This window comes from Mustela nivalis (genome assembly GCF_964662115.1).
Source record: "Mustela nivalis genome assembly, chromosome: 17".
In the NCBI taxonomy this organism is placed as follows: Eukaryota; Metazoa; Chordata; class Mammalia; order Carnivora; family Mustelidae; genus Mustela; species Mustela nivalis.
In genome coordinates this window covers 61410887-61426718 of record NC_139036.1, presented here as the reverse complement: position 1 = coordinate 61426718, position 15832 = coordinate 61410887, and the positions used below count along the sequence as shown (strand labels likewise).

Sequence of the window (15832 nt, the reverse complement as noted above, 5' to 3'; positions counted from 1 at the left end):
CAGGATCCCGAGATCATGACCTGAGCCGAAGGCAGACACTTCACCCACTGAGCCACCCAGGTGCCCCCTAAACTAAATAATCTTTAAAGAATGTTTCCAATCGACTATGGGGCATTTTTAGATGACAGGCTGTAGAAACTCTGGGTTCTGAACCCCCTGCCCTCACCCAACTTAGTGTCGCTCTTGGTGCTGGTGTTGCTTTACGTAGCACCGCGCCTGGATGGTGGGTTCTGTCGAGCCTGTCCCCTCCGGTGTGGCCACTGGGATATCTGCCAGGTTGTTTGTTTCTTAAGTAGGCTCCACACCCTGCGTGATCAAAATTCTCGAGCTGTGTGGACAGAGCCAGCTGGGTGCCCCTGGTCTCCACCGCTTCCCTGGGTCAGTACGGCGCGCGTAAGCATCGTGAACCAGCGTCCTCCGGAGGGGCTGCGTCCTTTGCCGACAGTTCTGCGTGGGTTGGGGACGTATTCCAAGTCCTAGCAGTCTGTAGTTCAGCCCTGGTTTTTCTGTTTTGCTGGTGTGAAGCCTCAAATGCAGCCAGAGAAGTGTGGAGCTGGGAGTGCAGCCTGGTCCCTGCGGAGCACACACGCGGCCTTGCAGGCTACCGGGCACCGCCGGCGGCTGCCCCGATGGCTGCTGTTTTGTCCACTGAGTCTCCTTGTTGAATTTCTGGTGAACTGTCCTTGCTTCAACCAGTCCTATGGCCTCGGGCAGCTGGGTGTCCAGCTCGCTGTCTGTCACCATGACTGCAGTTTTCTCAACAAACACCCTGGGAGGCTTTCTAATCAGCCCCCCCTTGTCCGGTCCTGGAGGCCCACCGGACTCTGGTGGAATTACCAGAGGGTAGGAGGAAAGGAAAGGCGCTCCTTCCCGAATCTTGACAGCAAGATAAAGAGAGTGAGAGGGCGGGCACAAGCAGGGAGAGCCGCCGCGGAGGGAGCACCCCCGCAGAGCAGGGAGCCCGATGTACGCTTGAACCCAGGACCCCGGGATCATGACCCTAACCCTAACCCTAACGCTTCCCCCCACTGAGCCCCCCAGTCACTCCCTCCTTTTTTTTTCTGAAAGATTTTATTTTTGCAGCCAACATGGGGCTTCATACCTACAACCCCAAGATCAAGGGTCACACCCGGCCCCTGGCTCCGCTGACCAGCTAGCCAGGCCTGCCTGATGTTCCTAACTTCCATGTAAGTGCTCCTAAATGTTGTATGTCTTTGGTCAGGAGTCCCGGGATGGGGGGCACCTGGGAGAGAGCTTGTGCTCGGTCTGTCGAGTAAATAAATAAACAAATAAAATCTTTAAAAAAAAAAAAGGGGGTTCTGGAATGGTTGCTTTAAACGATTCGTCCTGTTAGAATCGTTGCTTTTTTGGGAAGGCATTTGGAAAACCCCTCCATCTGCGGTTCCAGAAATCCTGCCCACGTCGGTAGTTTTAAGTTTCCTAGTTACTGTATTTTTAAAGACTGCATGGCACTGATTTCAGGGTTGTTTTGTGTTTTTAATAAGATTTACTTCCTTATTCTGGGCAGGCGGGAGGGAAGGGGCGGAGGAGAGCAAAACAACCGGGGAGACCCCCACAAGCGGCTCCATCCCGCGAACCCGACCCCCGCAGCTGAGCGCAAACCACGAGCGGACGCTCGACCCCGGCGCCCCCCAGGCGCCCGCACCGCCTTCCTCTTCCTAACGGGCTGAAGCGAAGAACGGTCCCGTGCACCCGGACTCAGCACCCCCAGGTCCAGGACCGGACGCTCGCGCCTCTGCCCCTCCCCGAGCGTCCGCAGCCGGCGCAGGTCGCGCTCCCGGCACGTCCCGGCCCTGACCGGCTGCGTCCCGGCGCGGCCGACCCCGCGGACCCGGCGGAAGTGCTCGGGGCGCTCGCCGTTTCGGTCTGGACCTGTCCTTCCTCCAGCGCCCGACCTTCGGGGACGCGGCCGCATTCAAGGCCGGAACGAAACGCCAGCCCCGTCCCTCCACACTGTCGGGTTCGTGCGCAGGGGCCCGCGAATTAAAGCACGGCTCGCGCGGCAGGCACGGGCAGGGCGTCGGGCGCTAGCGGCGGGGAGGGACGCGCACGGCCTCCGGCGGGGAGCGAGCGGGTTCGAAAGCCGCGGGGGGAAAGGCCCGCCCCGCAGCGGCCCCCGCGCGCAACTCCCGCCGCGACCACCCCCGACTCCCGGCTGCGCCTGCGCCAGCCCCGGCGGCGGGGAGCGCCCTGCGCGTGCGCGCTGCGTTTCAGGCGGGTTCGCCGCGCGCGCACCCCGGCCGGGCCCCGGAAGTGCAGGGGTGGGACCCCGCGGACGGCAGCACTTCCGGCCTGTGGGGGCCCCCGGAGGCCTTTGAGCACCCGGCCGAGGCGGAGGACTTGCGGCCCTTTCGGGAGGCAGAAGCGGGAGCCCGGAGTGGAGAGCGGGCGCCGGGCGAGCCGGGCCTCGGGTCTCCCCTCCCCGCCCAACCGCGCTGCGGCGGGGCCCGGCCGACCTCCGGCCTCTGACCTCCGACCTCGCGGGGCGGGGCTCCTCCGCGACCGGGCGCGGTTTCCCGGGGACGCGTTTCCCGCCGCACCGCGGGCCGCCCGGACCGCCCTGGAGGAGGCACCTTCCGGCGGCCCCGGCGCGGAGCCCTGGGCCGGGCGGCGGCCCCGGCGTGGCGGCCTGCGGGCAGCGAGGGAGCCCCCGCCGCGCCCTGGCTCCCAGAGGCCCGCGGGCGGTCCCGGAGGGGCCCGGGCAGGTGGGTGTCCCGCGGGTCCGGCCGGGCGCCCGCGCGAGGCGGCAGCGACGGTGACAGCGCCTCGGCGCCCCGCGCGCCCGCGCGCCGGCCACTTCCCCGTGCGACCTCCCCGTGCGACCTCGGCCGGGCAGTGCCGGGCCCCCCGGGGGCGCGCTCGGTCGGTGCCAGGCCGGTGACTGCCTCGGGACCGCGGAGCTCGGTGCGCGGGGTCGCTGCCCCCGGGGATCCGCTGGGGGAGGCCGCGGGGCCGCGGCTGCCCCGGCGGCCTGTGGGGAAGGGCGGCTGCCGCGCGGTCGTCCGGCCGGGACCGGTGCGACGGGCCGGCGAGCGCGCCGAGGCGTTCGCTGTGCGGAGCAGGTGGGCAGGGCCACCTCCCCGACCGAGGTGTCCGGGGGAGGGGGACGAGGACAGCGCGTTCCCTGGCTCTTTGGCGCACTGGCGAGCGGGTGGGGACGCGGTGCCCGGAGGCCATGGCCTTGGGTCTGCAGCAGGGGGGACCCTGATGTCTGTGCCTGCGACCGTCAGGCTGCCCTGGAGCGGCCTCCAGGAGGGTTGTGCGTCCTCCGGGCTCCCTCCGATGCCTTCAGGCTGCCCTGCCGCTCCGCCCGGTGGCCGACCCTTGGTCTCCCCCTTTTCAGTGTGGAGGCGATGCCAAAGCTGCAGGGCTTCGAGTTCTGGAGCCGCACCCTGGGGGGCGCCCGCCACGTGGTGGCGCCCATGGTGGACCAGAGTGAGCTGGCCTGGAGGCTGCTGAGCCGCCGGCACGGGGCCCAGCTCTGCTACACCCCCATGCTGCACGCCCAGGTCTTCGTCCGCGACGCCAACTATCGGAAAGAGAACCTGTACTGCGAGGTGTGCCCCGAGGACCGGCCTCTCATTGTGCAGGTGGGCAGGGGCCTGGCCGGGAGTGCCAGGTGCCGCATCTTTCCAGAACCAACTTCTGGGGGCGGGGGGGGGGGGGGCGGGCATGCTCTGGCGAAGCTCCGGGCTTCCCGGGGCCCCTGGGGCTGGGCTTGCAGAGATGGACCCCTTCCCGGGGCGCCGGCTCAGTCTGGGTGAGGGGACGCCGTGAGTGTGGTGCGAGACTGGCAGCCCCTCCCCCTCACCTGCCCGTGTGCCACGTGTGCACTCGTTACCGGACGCTGGGGAGGAACGCTCTGCTCTCCTGAAGTCCGGGAGGCCAGCGTTGTGTCAGTTGGGGCGGACGTGCGTCTGGGACGTCCCCTCCTCGTGGTGTGGGCCCGCGTCGTCGCGTGAACGTTAGCACAGGATGCCATCCTGCAGGCGGCCCCGGGGACCCTGAATGTCCTGTGGGGCCGGGGAGCTGCAGTCCCAGGGTTTGTGTCGGGCTCACGCCACCACCTGTGTCTCCCAGTTCTGTGCCAATGACCCGGAGGTGTTTGTCCAGGCGGCTCTCCTGGCTCAGGATTACTGTGATGCCATCGACCTGAATTTGGGCTGCCCGCAGATGATAGCCAAAAGAGGTGGGTTCAGCCGCAGGTCGCTGTGCGGAGCACTGCCTTGTGGGGAGAGGGCAAGGCCCTAAATCACAGGGGGCCCCCTACAGACCAGGGTGTGGACAGGACCAGGGGAGGGCCTGCTCTCCGCTCCTGGTGGTGTCCCTGTCCTGTCTTTGCTCCTCCCTCGAGTGACAGGGTTCTGCCGGCCTGAGGCTCCTCGCCCCCTTTAGTGCCTGGGGAGGATGAACGTGGCCCTGCCGCTGTACGCCCAGCGTAGTTCAGGCGTTGGGACCGCTCCCCGGCCTGGGGCACAGACACTGTTCTTCGCTGAGTCTGAGGGGTTGCTGGTTGGCCAGACGTGGTGGGCGTCCCACTCCAAGCCCTTGAGCTCCAGCAGCCGGGCACACAGCCCCCAGGCGTGATGTGGCAGGACCGTCTGCTCTTTTGCAGGTCACTACGGTGCCTTCCTGCAGGAGGAGTGGGACCTGCTCCGGAGAATGAGTGAGTTGGCTGCGCGCTGGGGCCGGGGGCGGGGATCAGGCCGGGTCGTGGTTGGTAAAGGAGCCCCAAGGTCGTGGCCGGTGGGTCCTGGCCACTGCACACTTGCGGCTGCAGGAGGGGCTGGGAAACCACTGCCCCACACCAGCCACTCCCCTTCGAGCCAGACAGCGGGAGCTGGGGGCAGGGGTCCCGGCCCAGCCCTGCAGTGTCTTGGCAGACGGGAGCTGGTGCGAGGCGGGGCGCCCCGCGGCCGGCCCGAGGCGAACAGCACGCATGTCAGAAGCCAACTCTCCTTTTCCCCAGTTCTCCTGGCCCACGAGAAACTCGCTGTGCCCGTCACGTGCAAAATCCGAGTCTTCCCGGAGATCGACAAGACCGTGAAGTATGCCCAGATGCTGGAGAAGGCTGGCTGCCAGGTGAGGGGCTGAGGGCTCGCAGGTCCACGCCCTACTCCCCTGCCTCGTGTCCCCTGCACCCTGAACCAGGCAGGGAGGGGTCCTTGCCCCCAGGAGCTCCCTTGAGGCACCGACTCGCCAGGGAGGGCCAGAATCGTGGTGACCCCGAGGCAAGGCCTGGTGAGGGTGGGGGAGCTGCGTGTTCCCAGGGAGGCGGCCGGTCCTGGGAGGGGCCAGGCCTCAGCTGCCCTCCCCTACCTGACCCCAGCCTTAAAGTCAGGTTGGTGCCCCCCCAACACCTTTGGACCTGGCGTGCTGCCACTTCATGAGGAGCGGCCCTCGAACAAGGTGCCGCCTCGCTTCTGCACGCCGGCTGGATCCGTGGGACACGGGAGCCACAGGCAGCAGCCCCCAGTTGCAGCCCAGGGCACTGGGCATGTGAGGCCCAAGGGTTGGTTTGGGGTCTGCGGTCACAGCACAGTAGAGCCAGGCCTGTGTTCTAGCTGCTGACCGTGCATGGGCGCACCAAGGAGCAGAAGGGGCCCTTGTCGGGCACTGCCTCCTGGGAGCACATCAAGGCCGTGCGGTGAGTGTGCGAGGAGGGGGCCGCGCTGCCCGAGCTGGCAGGGAGCCGTGCGGTGGGGTCGGAGGGAGTGTGGGGGCTGGAGCTCTGTGCCTGGCATGGGGCACAAAGAGAGACGGCTCTCCGCTGAGCGTCTGCCCCTGCTCCCGACAGGAAGGCAGTGGCCATCCCTGTATTTGCCAACGGGAACATCCAGTGTCTACGGGACGTGGAGCGCTGCATCCGGGACACAGGAGTCCAGGGGGTCATGAGTGCAGGTGAGGCTGGGCCATGGCCGATGGGCCGGGCCCCATTCGGGTTGCCCGGGGCCTGTGCTGGCCTCACTCCCAGGCCTCGGCTGCCCGTGGCCTGAATGGTGGGGGCCGCCCCTCCGGGGACGTGAGCGCCTGCCGCCTTGAGCCCTCCTTCCCCGATTCTCCCCAGAGGGCAACCTGCACAACCCCGCCCTGTTTGAGGGCCGCAGCCCTGCCGTGTGGGAGCTGGCCGAGGAGTACCTGGACATCGTGCGGCAGCACCCCTGCCCCCTGTCCTGCGTCCGCGCACACCTCTTCAAGCTGTGGCACCACACGTGAGTTGCTCAGCTCTCTGGAAGCGTGTGTCGGGAGAGCTCGCTCCCGAGTCGGGTCTGTGTGCCGGGCAGGGGCTCGACCTAGGGGCGGCTCGGGGACAGAGCCTTTGTCTCAGGCTGCAGGTGCATCAGCAGCTCCGGGAGGAGCTTGCCAAGGTGAAGACCCTGGAGGCTGCCGCGGCCGTGAGCCGGGAGCTGAAGCTGCGGTGTCAGGCAGGTGCTGGGGCCGGCTGGGGGCGGGGTGGCCGGGCGGGCGGCGGGGCGGCCAGGCTCCGTGACCTGGGTTGCTCTGGGCTTCTGCAGGAGGATATATCCAGGCAGAAAGAGGGAGAGAAGCCCTCTGGCGGCTTGCCTTTCTTCCACTGGATCTGCCAGCCCTACCTGCGGCCAGGGTGAGCTTCCCACCAGCCCACGGGCCGGGGTACACACGGAGGAGAGGGCACCCCGCTCCCTGCACCAGGGCCTGGCGGGCCTTCTGCAGCCCTGGTGGAGGGTGCTGGCGGCTCGGCTCGGTCTTGGGATGCCAGCTGTCCCCTAAGGTGATTCTCTTAAGCAGTCCCAGTGGATTTGTCCTGGGGGCAAGTGGCAGGCACCCCTGAGCTTCCCCTGGGTCCCTGCGGCCGTGGCTGGGCTGTCATCTGGGGCCACTCAGACCCAGCCACGGCCCCGGGAGCCCAGGAGCCGAGCTGTGGGGCGCTGTACACGTCCTGGGGCCCGGGCTGGTGGGTCACCCCTCCACGGGGCCAGCTCTGCCCGCTGCCCTGCCCTCCCAGGCCCAGGGAAGGGAGCGAGGAGAATGGGGGTGCGCGCGGCAAGCGGGCCCTGGAGGAGGAGGAGGGCGGCACCGACGTCCTGTCCAAGAACAAGCAGAAGAAGCAGCTGAGGAACCCCCACAAGACCTTCGACCCCTCGCTGAAGCGTAAGCTGTTCTCCCTGTGGGGCCCCAGGGGCTGCTCCCCGGGGCGGGGGAGCACAGTGGTAAGGGCCTGCTGGGAGCCAGGCTGCCACGGTGAGTGACCGCGGCCCGGCCTGCCCCCTGCTCCCCTGGCTGCTGCTTGGAGGTGGGGATGGGCTTTGGGGCCGCCCTCCGGAGAAGGTTCTAGTGGCAGGCACCTAGTATGCGGTGGGGACACGTGTGCTGCGTCCTCGGGCCGGCTCCCGGCTTCACCAACACCTGCTTCTGTTCTTTTCTCAGCAAAATACGCTAAGTGTGATCAGTGTGGAAACCCAAAGGTGAGTCTGGCCGGGCTGCCCAGGCCGGAGCTCAGCATGAGGGGGCGGCGGGCGGGGCGGCGGGCGGGGCGGTCCCTGCTGACACTTCCCAGGACCTGTCGTGCGGACGTGGGGGGCAGCCCCAGGGAGGATGGCTGTTTGCCCGCCTCACGACAGCCGCTTGCGGTGTGGAAGGCAGGCCCTGGGCCAGGCTGCAGCCCACCGGTGCTCCTGGCCGACCCTGGGCTTTGGGGGGCTGGCTCAGGTGGAGGGGCCTCAGCCGCAGGCTCACCGGCTTCCCCGCGTCCAGGGCAACAGGTGTGTGTTCAACCTGTGCCGGGGCTGCTGCAAGAAGCGAGCGTTCAGAGAGGCTGCGGACTGCCCAGGTAAGGGGCGCCTCTGCCGCCCGCACCCCCCCCCCCCGCAGTCCCAGCCCCCACTGGGCAGTGGGACCCTCAGCCTTCTGAGCCCCACCAGCCTCCTCCTCTGCCGCCAGGTCACGGATTGCTTTTTAAAACCAAACTGGAGAAGTCTCTGGCCTGGAAGGGGGCCCCGTCCAGGCTGCAGGAGCCCCAGCCAGCAGGACCCGGGGAGCCAGGCGGCCTTCCTGAGGTGGTGGGCAGCGCCCTGGCCTGAGGGGCAGCCAGAGCCGGACACAGCGCCTCCCCAGGCCCAGGGACTGCCGCTGTGACCTCTACGCGTCCCACTTAAGGAAATGCCTTTACTCAGGGAGCCTCCCGCTACTCAGCGCGGAAGGAAGAGCTGGTCTCCCCTCGGCCGACGCCAGGAGCCCAGAAATGCTGCACCAGGGAGCAGGTGCCCAGGCTGGACCTGCCCCCTCCCTGCAACGTGTGTGTTCAGAAGTGAACAATAAACGTGCATCTCTGAAACGATGCAGAGAACCAGAGACAGCGTGAGCAGCCCCCGGGGCCTGCGAGACCTGGACGCGAGGCTGGGAGGGTGGAGCCGCTGCCTTGGGAAACCCCTAGAGGGGGCGTGGGCTGGTCTCAGCCCCTCCCCGCTGCTCGGCCCGTGTAATGGGGTGGGGAGCCCTGACCCCAAGGCCTGACCTCATGGAGATGGGCCTCGGAAGCCCTTTTAGCAGAAAGGAATGGCACCAGGGAATGTTCTCAGGCTGCCCTTTAATGGACTGACGTTGAACTTGCCTGCACCCTCGGTGACACAACAAGGGGGCTGGGAGTGCTGCTGGGGGTGGGGGTGACACCGGGAAGTCACACCTGTGAGCCCTGCCGGTCTCCTTCCGGGAAGGGCCTTGAGCAGCAGCAGCCCGCCTCGCCAGGGCACAGCAGGGGGCGAGGGAACACGAGAAGCCGGGCCTGGACGTCCCTGTGGGGGGCCCTGCATAGCAGGGGCCAGGGGGGTACACAAGCCCCTCCACAAGTAGCGGGTGAGCCGTGGGAGCCTGTGTGTCGAGGCGGTGGATGGGGGCGGGCAGGGCACGAGCGGATCCTGGAGGCCAGTGGGCGCCCTCACATGTTGGTGCTCATTCGGGACTGGCTGTTGGCCGGCGTCAGCTCCCCCTGGCTCCCTTCTCGGGGAGGGGACTGGGGTGGAGACGGGGCTGCTCAGCCCAGGGGACGTGCGTGTGCCCACCCTGCCGCGTGTCCACACGGGGGCTGCCCCTGCCCTCACCTTGACGTGAATCTGATTGCGCAGCACAGCCGCCCGCAGGATCATGGCTTTGGCGCGTCTCTGGAACTCCTTCCCCATCAGCAGGGACTTCTCGAAGGTCGTGCTGCGCTGGTCCACGTCCCGGGCGTACAGAATCTGCGGCGAGGGGTGGGGTTCAGCAGTGCTCCCCACAGCCCAGGGGCCCTCCCTGCACCCACGGCCTTGGCCCCGGGCCGGCCACCTTGCTGTGGGAGTCGATGCGGGCGTTGATGAGCCCCTCAAGGATGAGCTGTGTCAGCTCGTCCTCCAGCGCCGCCACAGTGGTGTTGAAGGCCGCGGCCATCTTGTGCATGTCCGCCGACACGTAGGGGCTGAAGTACTGCGGGGCCGAGGCCGAGTCAGCTGCTGGGGACTCCCGAGCCCGCCCGCAGCACCCCGCCTCAGCTTCCGCACCCCCGCGTCTACCTGGATGAGGGCGCGGTTGCGGATCTGGGTGTACAGCGTCCTGACGTGGGGGGCCAGGTACATGTCCAAGAGCAGGTTGTCCTGGTGAGGGGACCCGCTCAGGCACCGCTGCTCCCCGGCCCCGGCCCCCGCCCCCCAGCTGGCCGGTCCCTCACCTTCATCTCATCCAGCATCTTCAGGCACGAGGCGTACTTGGACTCGTAGAATTTGAAGATGATGTCGCGAACCTGTGGCTCCAGCTCCAGGAACAGCTTGAAGGAGCTGCAGACGCATGGCCCTCAGAGCCGGCCCGCACCTGCCCTGACGGGCACCTGTGCCAACGGCCGAGGGCCCGAGCCCCCCCAAAGGCCTGCCCGGCGCGAGTCCTCACACTTCTGGAAGGGAGCAGGCCCGGGGGGCGCAGGGCCGGCACCCCACCCCCCACCCACCTGCTGGAGATGACGTTGCGCTGCAGTTCCTGCCGGTCAAACGTGGCCAAGGCACACAGGCCACCGTAGACGGCCACGTTGCTGGGAGAAAGCAGCTAAGGGCAAGAAGAGTTGGGACAGACACCTGGGGTCACTGACCGTCAAGACAGAGTCCAAGGAGACAACAGACACGAGGCTGGGTCACCGCTGCCCCACGCACCACCCACCACCCACCTGAACAGGGCGTCCCCTCAATAAAAAGAGCGTAACCCATGAGTCCTCCCCCTGCTTCCGGAGTCCCAGCAAGAGCGCGTCCCCACTCGGCCTCCGGTCCCTCACCTCAGGGAAATCGCAGTGATCGAACGAGGCCAGCAGGAAGCACTTGGCGGCCTGCTTGTACTTGCGCGCGGCCAGCTCGGCCAGGCCTGCGGGGCAGGGGGGCGGGGGGAGGGCAGAATGAAGCCCGGTGCCCTTGCCTCCCCCACCCCAGCCGCTTCCCAGGGTCAAGGACAGGGACTCTGGTCAAACGTGGCCACACCCGTGAGCCTGGCCTGGAGAAGCCGTGAGCAGCAGAGGCGAGGACTCCTACGAAGGAGCCCCAGGCCCACCCGCTAGCCAGACCTCCGTCCCTGACCACTGGCCGCGCACTGGCCTCCCCGCCCAGGACTGAGGCCTGGCGGACACCCCTGGGGCGGCTCGGACGTTTCCTCCGCTGCGATGAGGCCCCCTGCCCTGGCAGTGAGAACTGACATCGGACCCGCACGCGCCACCCCAGCGCTGGTCTCCTCTGTGGCGTTTTCCCGGCCCAAAGCCCTCACCGGCAGCACACTTGAGCTTGGTGAGGATCGCCTGGGTCTGGCTGTCCCGCTCCCCACGCTGCTGCAGGGGAAAGTGGGACACGTCAGCCACCAGCCTCCACACCCTGGTCCTTCCCTGGGCCCTGCCCCAGCCTGAGGGGCAAGGGCAGTCTGGGGAGGGCCCCGCCCACCGGGGCGCCGCGGTCCGGGGACCAGGTCCGAGGACAGAGTGGGGACGCCGCCGTTACCTCGGCAATCTCCGGGGTGGACTCGGCCTTGCTCACGTAGCTCAGCACGTGAGACCAGTTCTGCAGGTAGACGCTGACCTGGTGGGCAGGTGGGGTGGGCTCAGCTGGGGCGCCCCCTCCTGGCTCAGGGGCGGCACTGCCCCGCAGCCCATCCGGCCGCCCACCCCCCAGGCAGGGCCCACCTTGATGACGTTGAGGCACATGTTGATGACGTGCTTGGCGCTGGTGCAGTAATCCCGGGCCCGGGAGTAACACTTGAGGGCGTTGCTCAGGTCCCCACAGTCCAGATAGTGGTCACCCAGGTCGTCGTGGCCGCGCCTGTAGGGCCAGATGTGAGCGGACCTGGCCCAGGGCCACAGGGGCCTTGCTGGCCGCCAGCCTTCCAGCCTCCCGAGAGCAGCACCTGATGCTCTCCTTGATGGAGTTGCCCTTGTAGTTCTTGAGGTCCGTGTCCAGCTTCTCCAGCTTCAGCAGAGCCTTCTTCCGAGTGGCCTCCACCCAGGCCGTGTCAAGGGGTGGCGGCTCCACGCCACTCTCAGGGATGGTGTCCGGCGCGTTCTGCAGCTCCCTGAGGGAGTGCTCAGGCGTCAGGGGCTGAGGCGCAGGCAGAGGGGTGTCCCCAGGGGCCCCTGCCCAGCCCCTGCCGAGGGAGCGCCCAGGCAGCACAGGAACACGGGCCCACAGCCTGGAGCGCATGCCCGCCGGGAGAAGGCGCGTGCGTGCGGCCACGCGCAGAGGAGAGCAAGGTGTCCTCTCCAGGAGACCCGCTTCCCGCCAGGACGTCTACGCGCCCTGTGCACGCAGAGAAAGGCCAGGGCGGTGCAGAGAGCCCCACGACAGGGCGACTGAGAACCTGGCCTGTTTTGCCATTCATTGCCCTGCCTGGCTTCAACAAAGATAGGCCATGTCCCCACACGGAGGCAGGGACGCTATTAAGTGCCCACACGGGGACGGTGTCAGGAGTCGGGAGCACAGGAAGGCCCTGCCCAGGCCGGACCCAAGGGGACACACCACGCCCAGTCCCTGTAGTCTGCTCCCACCAAGGGCCCTGTCTCCTCTGGCCAAGCCCCGGGTGTCACCTGGTGGCCTCCGAGAGCTTGCGGTGAATCTCTTCATACATGTCCACATTGAAGGTCCTCTGCACAAAGGACAGGGCCATCTTCAGGGCTTCTGCCCGCAGTGGGGGGCAGTGGTCGGCAATGAACTGCAGCCGCTCGATGCGCATCAGCCCGCTGTAGCTGGCCGCGTACTGCTCCAGATCCTGAAGTCGGGGAGGCGGGAGTGGACGGAGGCTGTGCAAGGCGGGACCCCAGATCCCAAGTCCTGGCGGGTGAGCCAGGAGCAGGACCCAGACACTGACCCTTCTGCGGTATCCGAGAAGCCCTACACCCATGGCAAGAACGACGAGGTGTTCGGGCGCCAGCCAGACGGCTCTCCGGTGCCGGCAAAGCCACCTGGTGTGAGCCAGGGCGGGGGCCTCCAGGGTAGAGCCCTGCCTGGGGCACTGAGGGGACAAATGGCCAGAGCCAGATGGGCCTGACTCGTGACTGCCAGTCCCCAGGCAGAGCGGTCAGGAAGCCGTGCTGCAGGCTGGGCGCCAAGAAAGACCTGTCCTGGGTCTGAGGAGAGACGCACGTAGGCTCTTGCCCCATGAAGAGATGTGGGGCACACGGTCTCTGGCTGGGCTACCGCCCCCCAAGACCAGTGGGCAACCGAACAGCCTAGAGATTTCTGGGTCAGAGAAAAGCATGGCTTGGGTGCCCCCCCCCCCCCAGGACTGACAGCCCACGCCCTCTGCTGCCTGCCTTAGGACCGCGGGCAGGGTTCCTTACCAGAGTAGGGTTCTCCACCACGTAGTTGACATCGGACGCATTCTGCGGGTCCTCCTGGGGGTCCACATCGATCTGCATGGGCTCCACGGCCCCCTGCAACACAAGCGGGCATTTGGCACTCGAACCGGACTGACCAGGAAGGGCAAGAAACCCTCACTGTCCCCTGAGTCGGGCTCTGCCCGCGGTGCCACGTCCCCAGCAGGCTCCTGTCCTAGGGATCCTGTCTGCGTGATCCTGTCCGGGACCCAGTGCGGAGGCGCTGGCCGTCCCTGACCGTTCCCCAGCCCGTGTCCGGCGCCGCCCCCCGCAAGCCCCGCAGCCGCAGAGCGAGAGCCCTGGCGCCCTCTCCACCGCGGGTCTCCGGGGCCGCGGGCAGGCAGCGGCGCGGGGGGGAGGGGGTGCCCCTGCGGTCCCTTCACAGCCGCAGCCACCGTCCTGACGCTGCTTCTCCGAGCCTCGAGCAGCGCCCGGCAGCGGGGGCGGCGGAGCAGTGTCCTGGGGCGCGCGTCCTCCGCCGGCTGGCCCGGCCGGTGGGCGCGCACCCCCCGCGCTCGCTCGCTCCTGGGCCCCCCGCCCTGGACGGTACCTCGGGAAGCAGCGTACGGGCCGACAGGCTGCGCTCAGGCTGAAGTCCCCGGCCGAGCCCGGCAGGACGAGGGCTGACCTGCCGCTGGGAGGGGCGAGGTACAGAGCGGCCCCTGGCGAGGAGGCCGCGCTGGGGGCCGGGCTGCCCCGCATCCTGTCCTGACTCTGCACCCCCCGGCCCTGACACACAGCCGGCCCGCGGCCGGACGGACAGAGAGCGTCAGCGCCGGCCGGGCTGCCGGGCCCACGGCGGGGCCCCTGCGCGAGGCCGCGGGGCGGCGGGGAAGGGAGGCCGCGCGGGGGCCCGGCCCCGGCCCGGCGGCGACGGGGGTGGGGGGGCGGGAGCAGCGGTGCGGGAGGGCGCCTTGGGGTCGCCGGCCGCGGCTCGTTACCTGCAGGTTAAACACCTGGACCGGCAGCGGCATCTTCACCGACCCCGCCGCGGCGCGCCGTCCACTTCCGGGGCAGCGCCGTCCACTTCCGGGGCAGCGCATCCGGGTCGCGGCGGGCGGGCGGCTCTTAAAGGGGCCGCTGCGCGGCCTGAGCCCGGGCGGTGCCCGCGGGTCCCGCGGCCGCATGAGCCGCGCGCGGGGGGCGCTGTGCCGGGCCTGCCTCGCGCTGGCCGCGGCCCTGGCCGCGCTACTGCTGCTGCCCCTGCCACTGCCCCGCGTACCGGCGCCGGCCCCCGCCCCTGCCAGGGCTCCCAGTCCGAGCCCCGGCCGGCGGGGGTCCCCAGCCCGACCCGCCTCCGTCCCCCGCCTGCGGCCCGACGACGTCTTCATCGCTGTCAAGACCACCCAGAAGAACCACGGGCCACGCCTGGGGCTGCTGCTGAGCACCTGGATCTCCCGGGCCCGCCAGCAGGTGGGCCTCACCCCGGGATCCCCCGATCCCACAGCCCGGATCCCGACCCCGGACCGCAACCGTCCGCGCCCCCTACACCCCTGTCCCCGCAAGGGCTGCCCCGGAGACCCCATCCCCGGGACCCCCTGCCCACTGCTGTGTCCCCAGAGTGATGGCCAGACCCTCACTCTGAGTCTGTGGGGACCCAAGCGCAGCCGCCCTCCCTCTGGGGTGGGTTCTCTCAGCTGACACTGGACCAAGACCCCACAGACGTCCTGTGAGAGCAGGCCAGGCCCCAACCGCAGCAGGAGACACTGGGGACAGCAGCAGGCCATCGCTGGGGAAACCCCCACCCCACTCCCCCCCCCCAACCCCACTCCCCCACCCCTCCGCCCCGTCCCAACCCCAGCGTCCAGGCCCGTCCTGGGCACCCTCTTATCCTGAAGCTCCATCTCCGAAGCCCAGGCTCACCCAGGGGCATCTGTGCAGCTCCATTCGGGTCCCCCTGGGGCCTCACAGGTTGTCTCTCCCCAGACCTTCATCTTCACGGACGGGGATGACCCTGAGCTGCAACTCCGGGCAGGTGAGCGCACTCCCCAGCCGGTGCGCACCAGGTCCCCTCATGGGTCCTTTGGTGCGGTGACACCCGTCTCCCTGCTGTGTACAGAGGTCTGGGGCGGGGTGGGGGGCGTCGCTTGCCCAGGGTCACACAGCTGGCGGAGAGCAGGGCCAGCATCCAGGCCCCCTACACACACGGGCCGGGCTCTGCCTCCCGCAGCCCTGGCAGGCCTCCCAGGGCCTCGGGCCAGAGCCACAGTCCCCAAACGGTCCAGGTCCCGAAGACGCTCCAGCAGAGGCCACTGTTTCCTGGCAGCTCCACGTCCTCGACCTGGGGCGGCTTTGCGCTCACAGTGGTGCAGATGGTTGTTACCGGTCTGGGCCCTGTGGGTCAGCAGCCGGCCAGGGCTGCGCGGTTGGACCCGGCCTGGGGGCTTCGAGCAGGGTGAGGTGGCCATGCCCACTGGGCAGCCCCGTTTTGCCCTGATCACCATGCGGTGGGCTGGCCCTCACACCTCCCCCGTTTCCCGCGCCTGGCAGGTAGCCACGTCATCAACACCAACTGCTCGGCCGTGCACACCCGCCAGGCCCTGTGCTGCAAGATGGCCGTGGAGTACGACACGTTCATCGAGTCCGGACGCAAGTATGTGGTGGCCTTGCTCCAGTGCCCCCCAGGAGAGCCCAGGGCTGGGGCCGGGCCCACCCACGCTCGGGAGCCAGCAGGGGGAGGCCCCCAGCGGCACCAGCCGCTCCCGCCAGAGCACCCCTCGCTGCTCCCAGGTGGTTCTGCCACGTGGACGACGACAACTACGTGAACCCCAGAGGCCTGCTGCGGCTGCTCTCCGCCTTCTCGCCCAGCCAGGACGTCTACCTGGGCCGGCCCAGCCTGGACCACCCCATCGAGGCCGCCGAGAGGGTCCCGGGAGGGGGCACCGTGAGTGCTGGGCCGGGAGCACGTCTGAGCGCGGGGACCCCGCTGGGGAAGGGCGGCAGTGCTGCGAGTCTGGCCCATGCCGGGGG

At 68.6% G+C, this 15832-nt stretch overlaps 3 protein-coding genes across 8 annotated transcripts in view; 2 read left to right on the top strand and 1 right to left on the bottom strand.

Annotated features, from left to right (window-relative positions):
* Positions 1–1837: 1837 nt before the first annotated feature.
* Positions 1838–8350, top strand: DUS1L (dihydrouridine synthase 1 like). 4 transcript variants are annotated; one of them, XM_082705594.1, is made up of 14 exons: positions 1838–1981; positions 3365–3611; positions 4102–4210; positions 4637–4687; positions 4991–5103; positions 5586–5668; positions 5819–5922; positions 6089–6233; positions 6350–6446; positions 6537–6625; positions 7007–7152; positions 7429–7466; positions 7756–7831; positions 7942–8350. In XM_082705594.1, the coding sequence occupies exons 2-14, from the start codon at positions 3375–3377 to the stop codon at positions 8079–8081; spliced, it is 1428 nt and encodes a 475-aa protein (XP_082561720.1). In that variant the 5' UTR covers positions 1838–1981; positions 3365–3374; the 3' UTR covers positions 8082–8350. The 4 variants fall into 4 exon arrangements, with proteins under 4 accessions (XP_082561720.1, XP_082561719.1, XP_082561717.1 ...); XM_082705593.1 differs by lacking the exon at positions 1838–1981 and adding an exon at positions 2297–2925; XM_082705591.1 differs by lacking the exon at positions 1838–1981 and adding an exon at positions 2298–2726.
* A 220-nt stretch (positions 8351–8570) lies between these two features.
* Positions 8571–13912, bottom strand: GPS1 (G protein pathway suppressor 1). Of its 3 annotated transcripts, none has more exons than XM_082705579.1 (14): positions 13804–13912; positions 12827–12919; positions 12074–12255; positions 11398–11562; positions 11177–11312; positions 10995–11072; positions 10768–10828; positions 10289–10374; positions 9971–10065; positions 9698–9803; positions 9543–9623; positions 9319–9456; positions 9099–9233; positions 8571–9010 (listed from the first exon to the last, which is right to left on the bottom strand). In XM_082705579.1, exons 1-14 carry the CDS (start codon positions 13903–13905, stop codon positions 8936–8938), a joined length of 1533 nt encoding a protein of 510 aa, XP_082561705.1. In that variant the 5' UTR covers positions 13906–13912; the 3' UTR covers positions 8571–8935. The 3 variants fall into 3 exon arrangements, with proteins under 3 accessions (XP_082561705.1, XP_082561706.1, XP_082561707.1); XM_082705580.1 differs by having other exon boundaries at positions 10768–10825; XM_082705581.1 differs by lacking the exon at positions 9319–9456.
* The window catches only part of RFNG (RFNG O-fucosylpeptide 3-beta-N-acetylglucosaminyltransferase), a 5399-nt gene continuing 3479 nt past the window's right edge, over positions 13913–15832 (top strand). The window contains exons 1-4 of the mRNA XM_082705643.1: positions 13913–14275; positions 14789–14837; positions 15353–15455; positions 15593–15746. Of these exons, the coding sequence (XP_082561769.1) occupies positions 13988–14275; positions 14789–14837; positions 15353–15455; positions 15593–15746 (594 nt within the window). The 5' untranslated portion in view covers positions 13913–13987. The remainder of the gene's footprint in view (positions 14276–14788; positions 14838–15352; positions 15456–15592; positions 15747–15832) is intronic.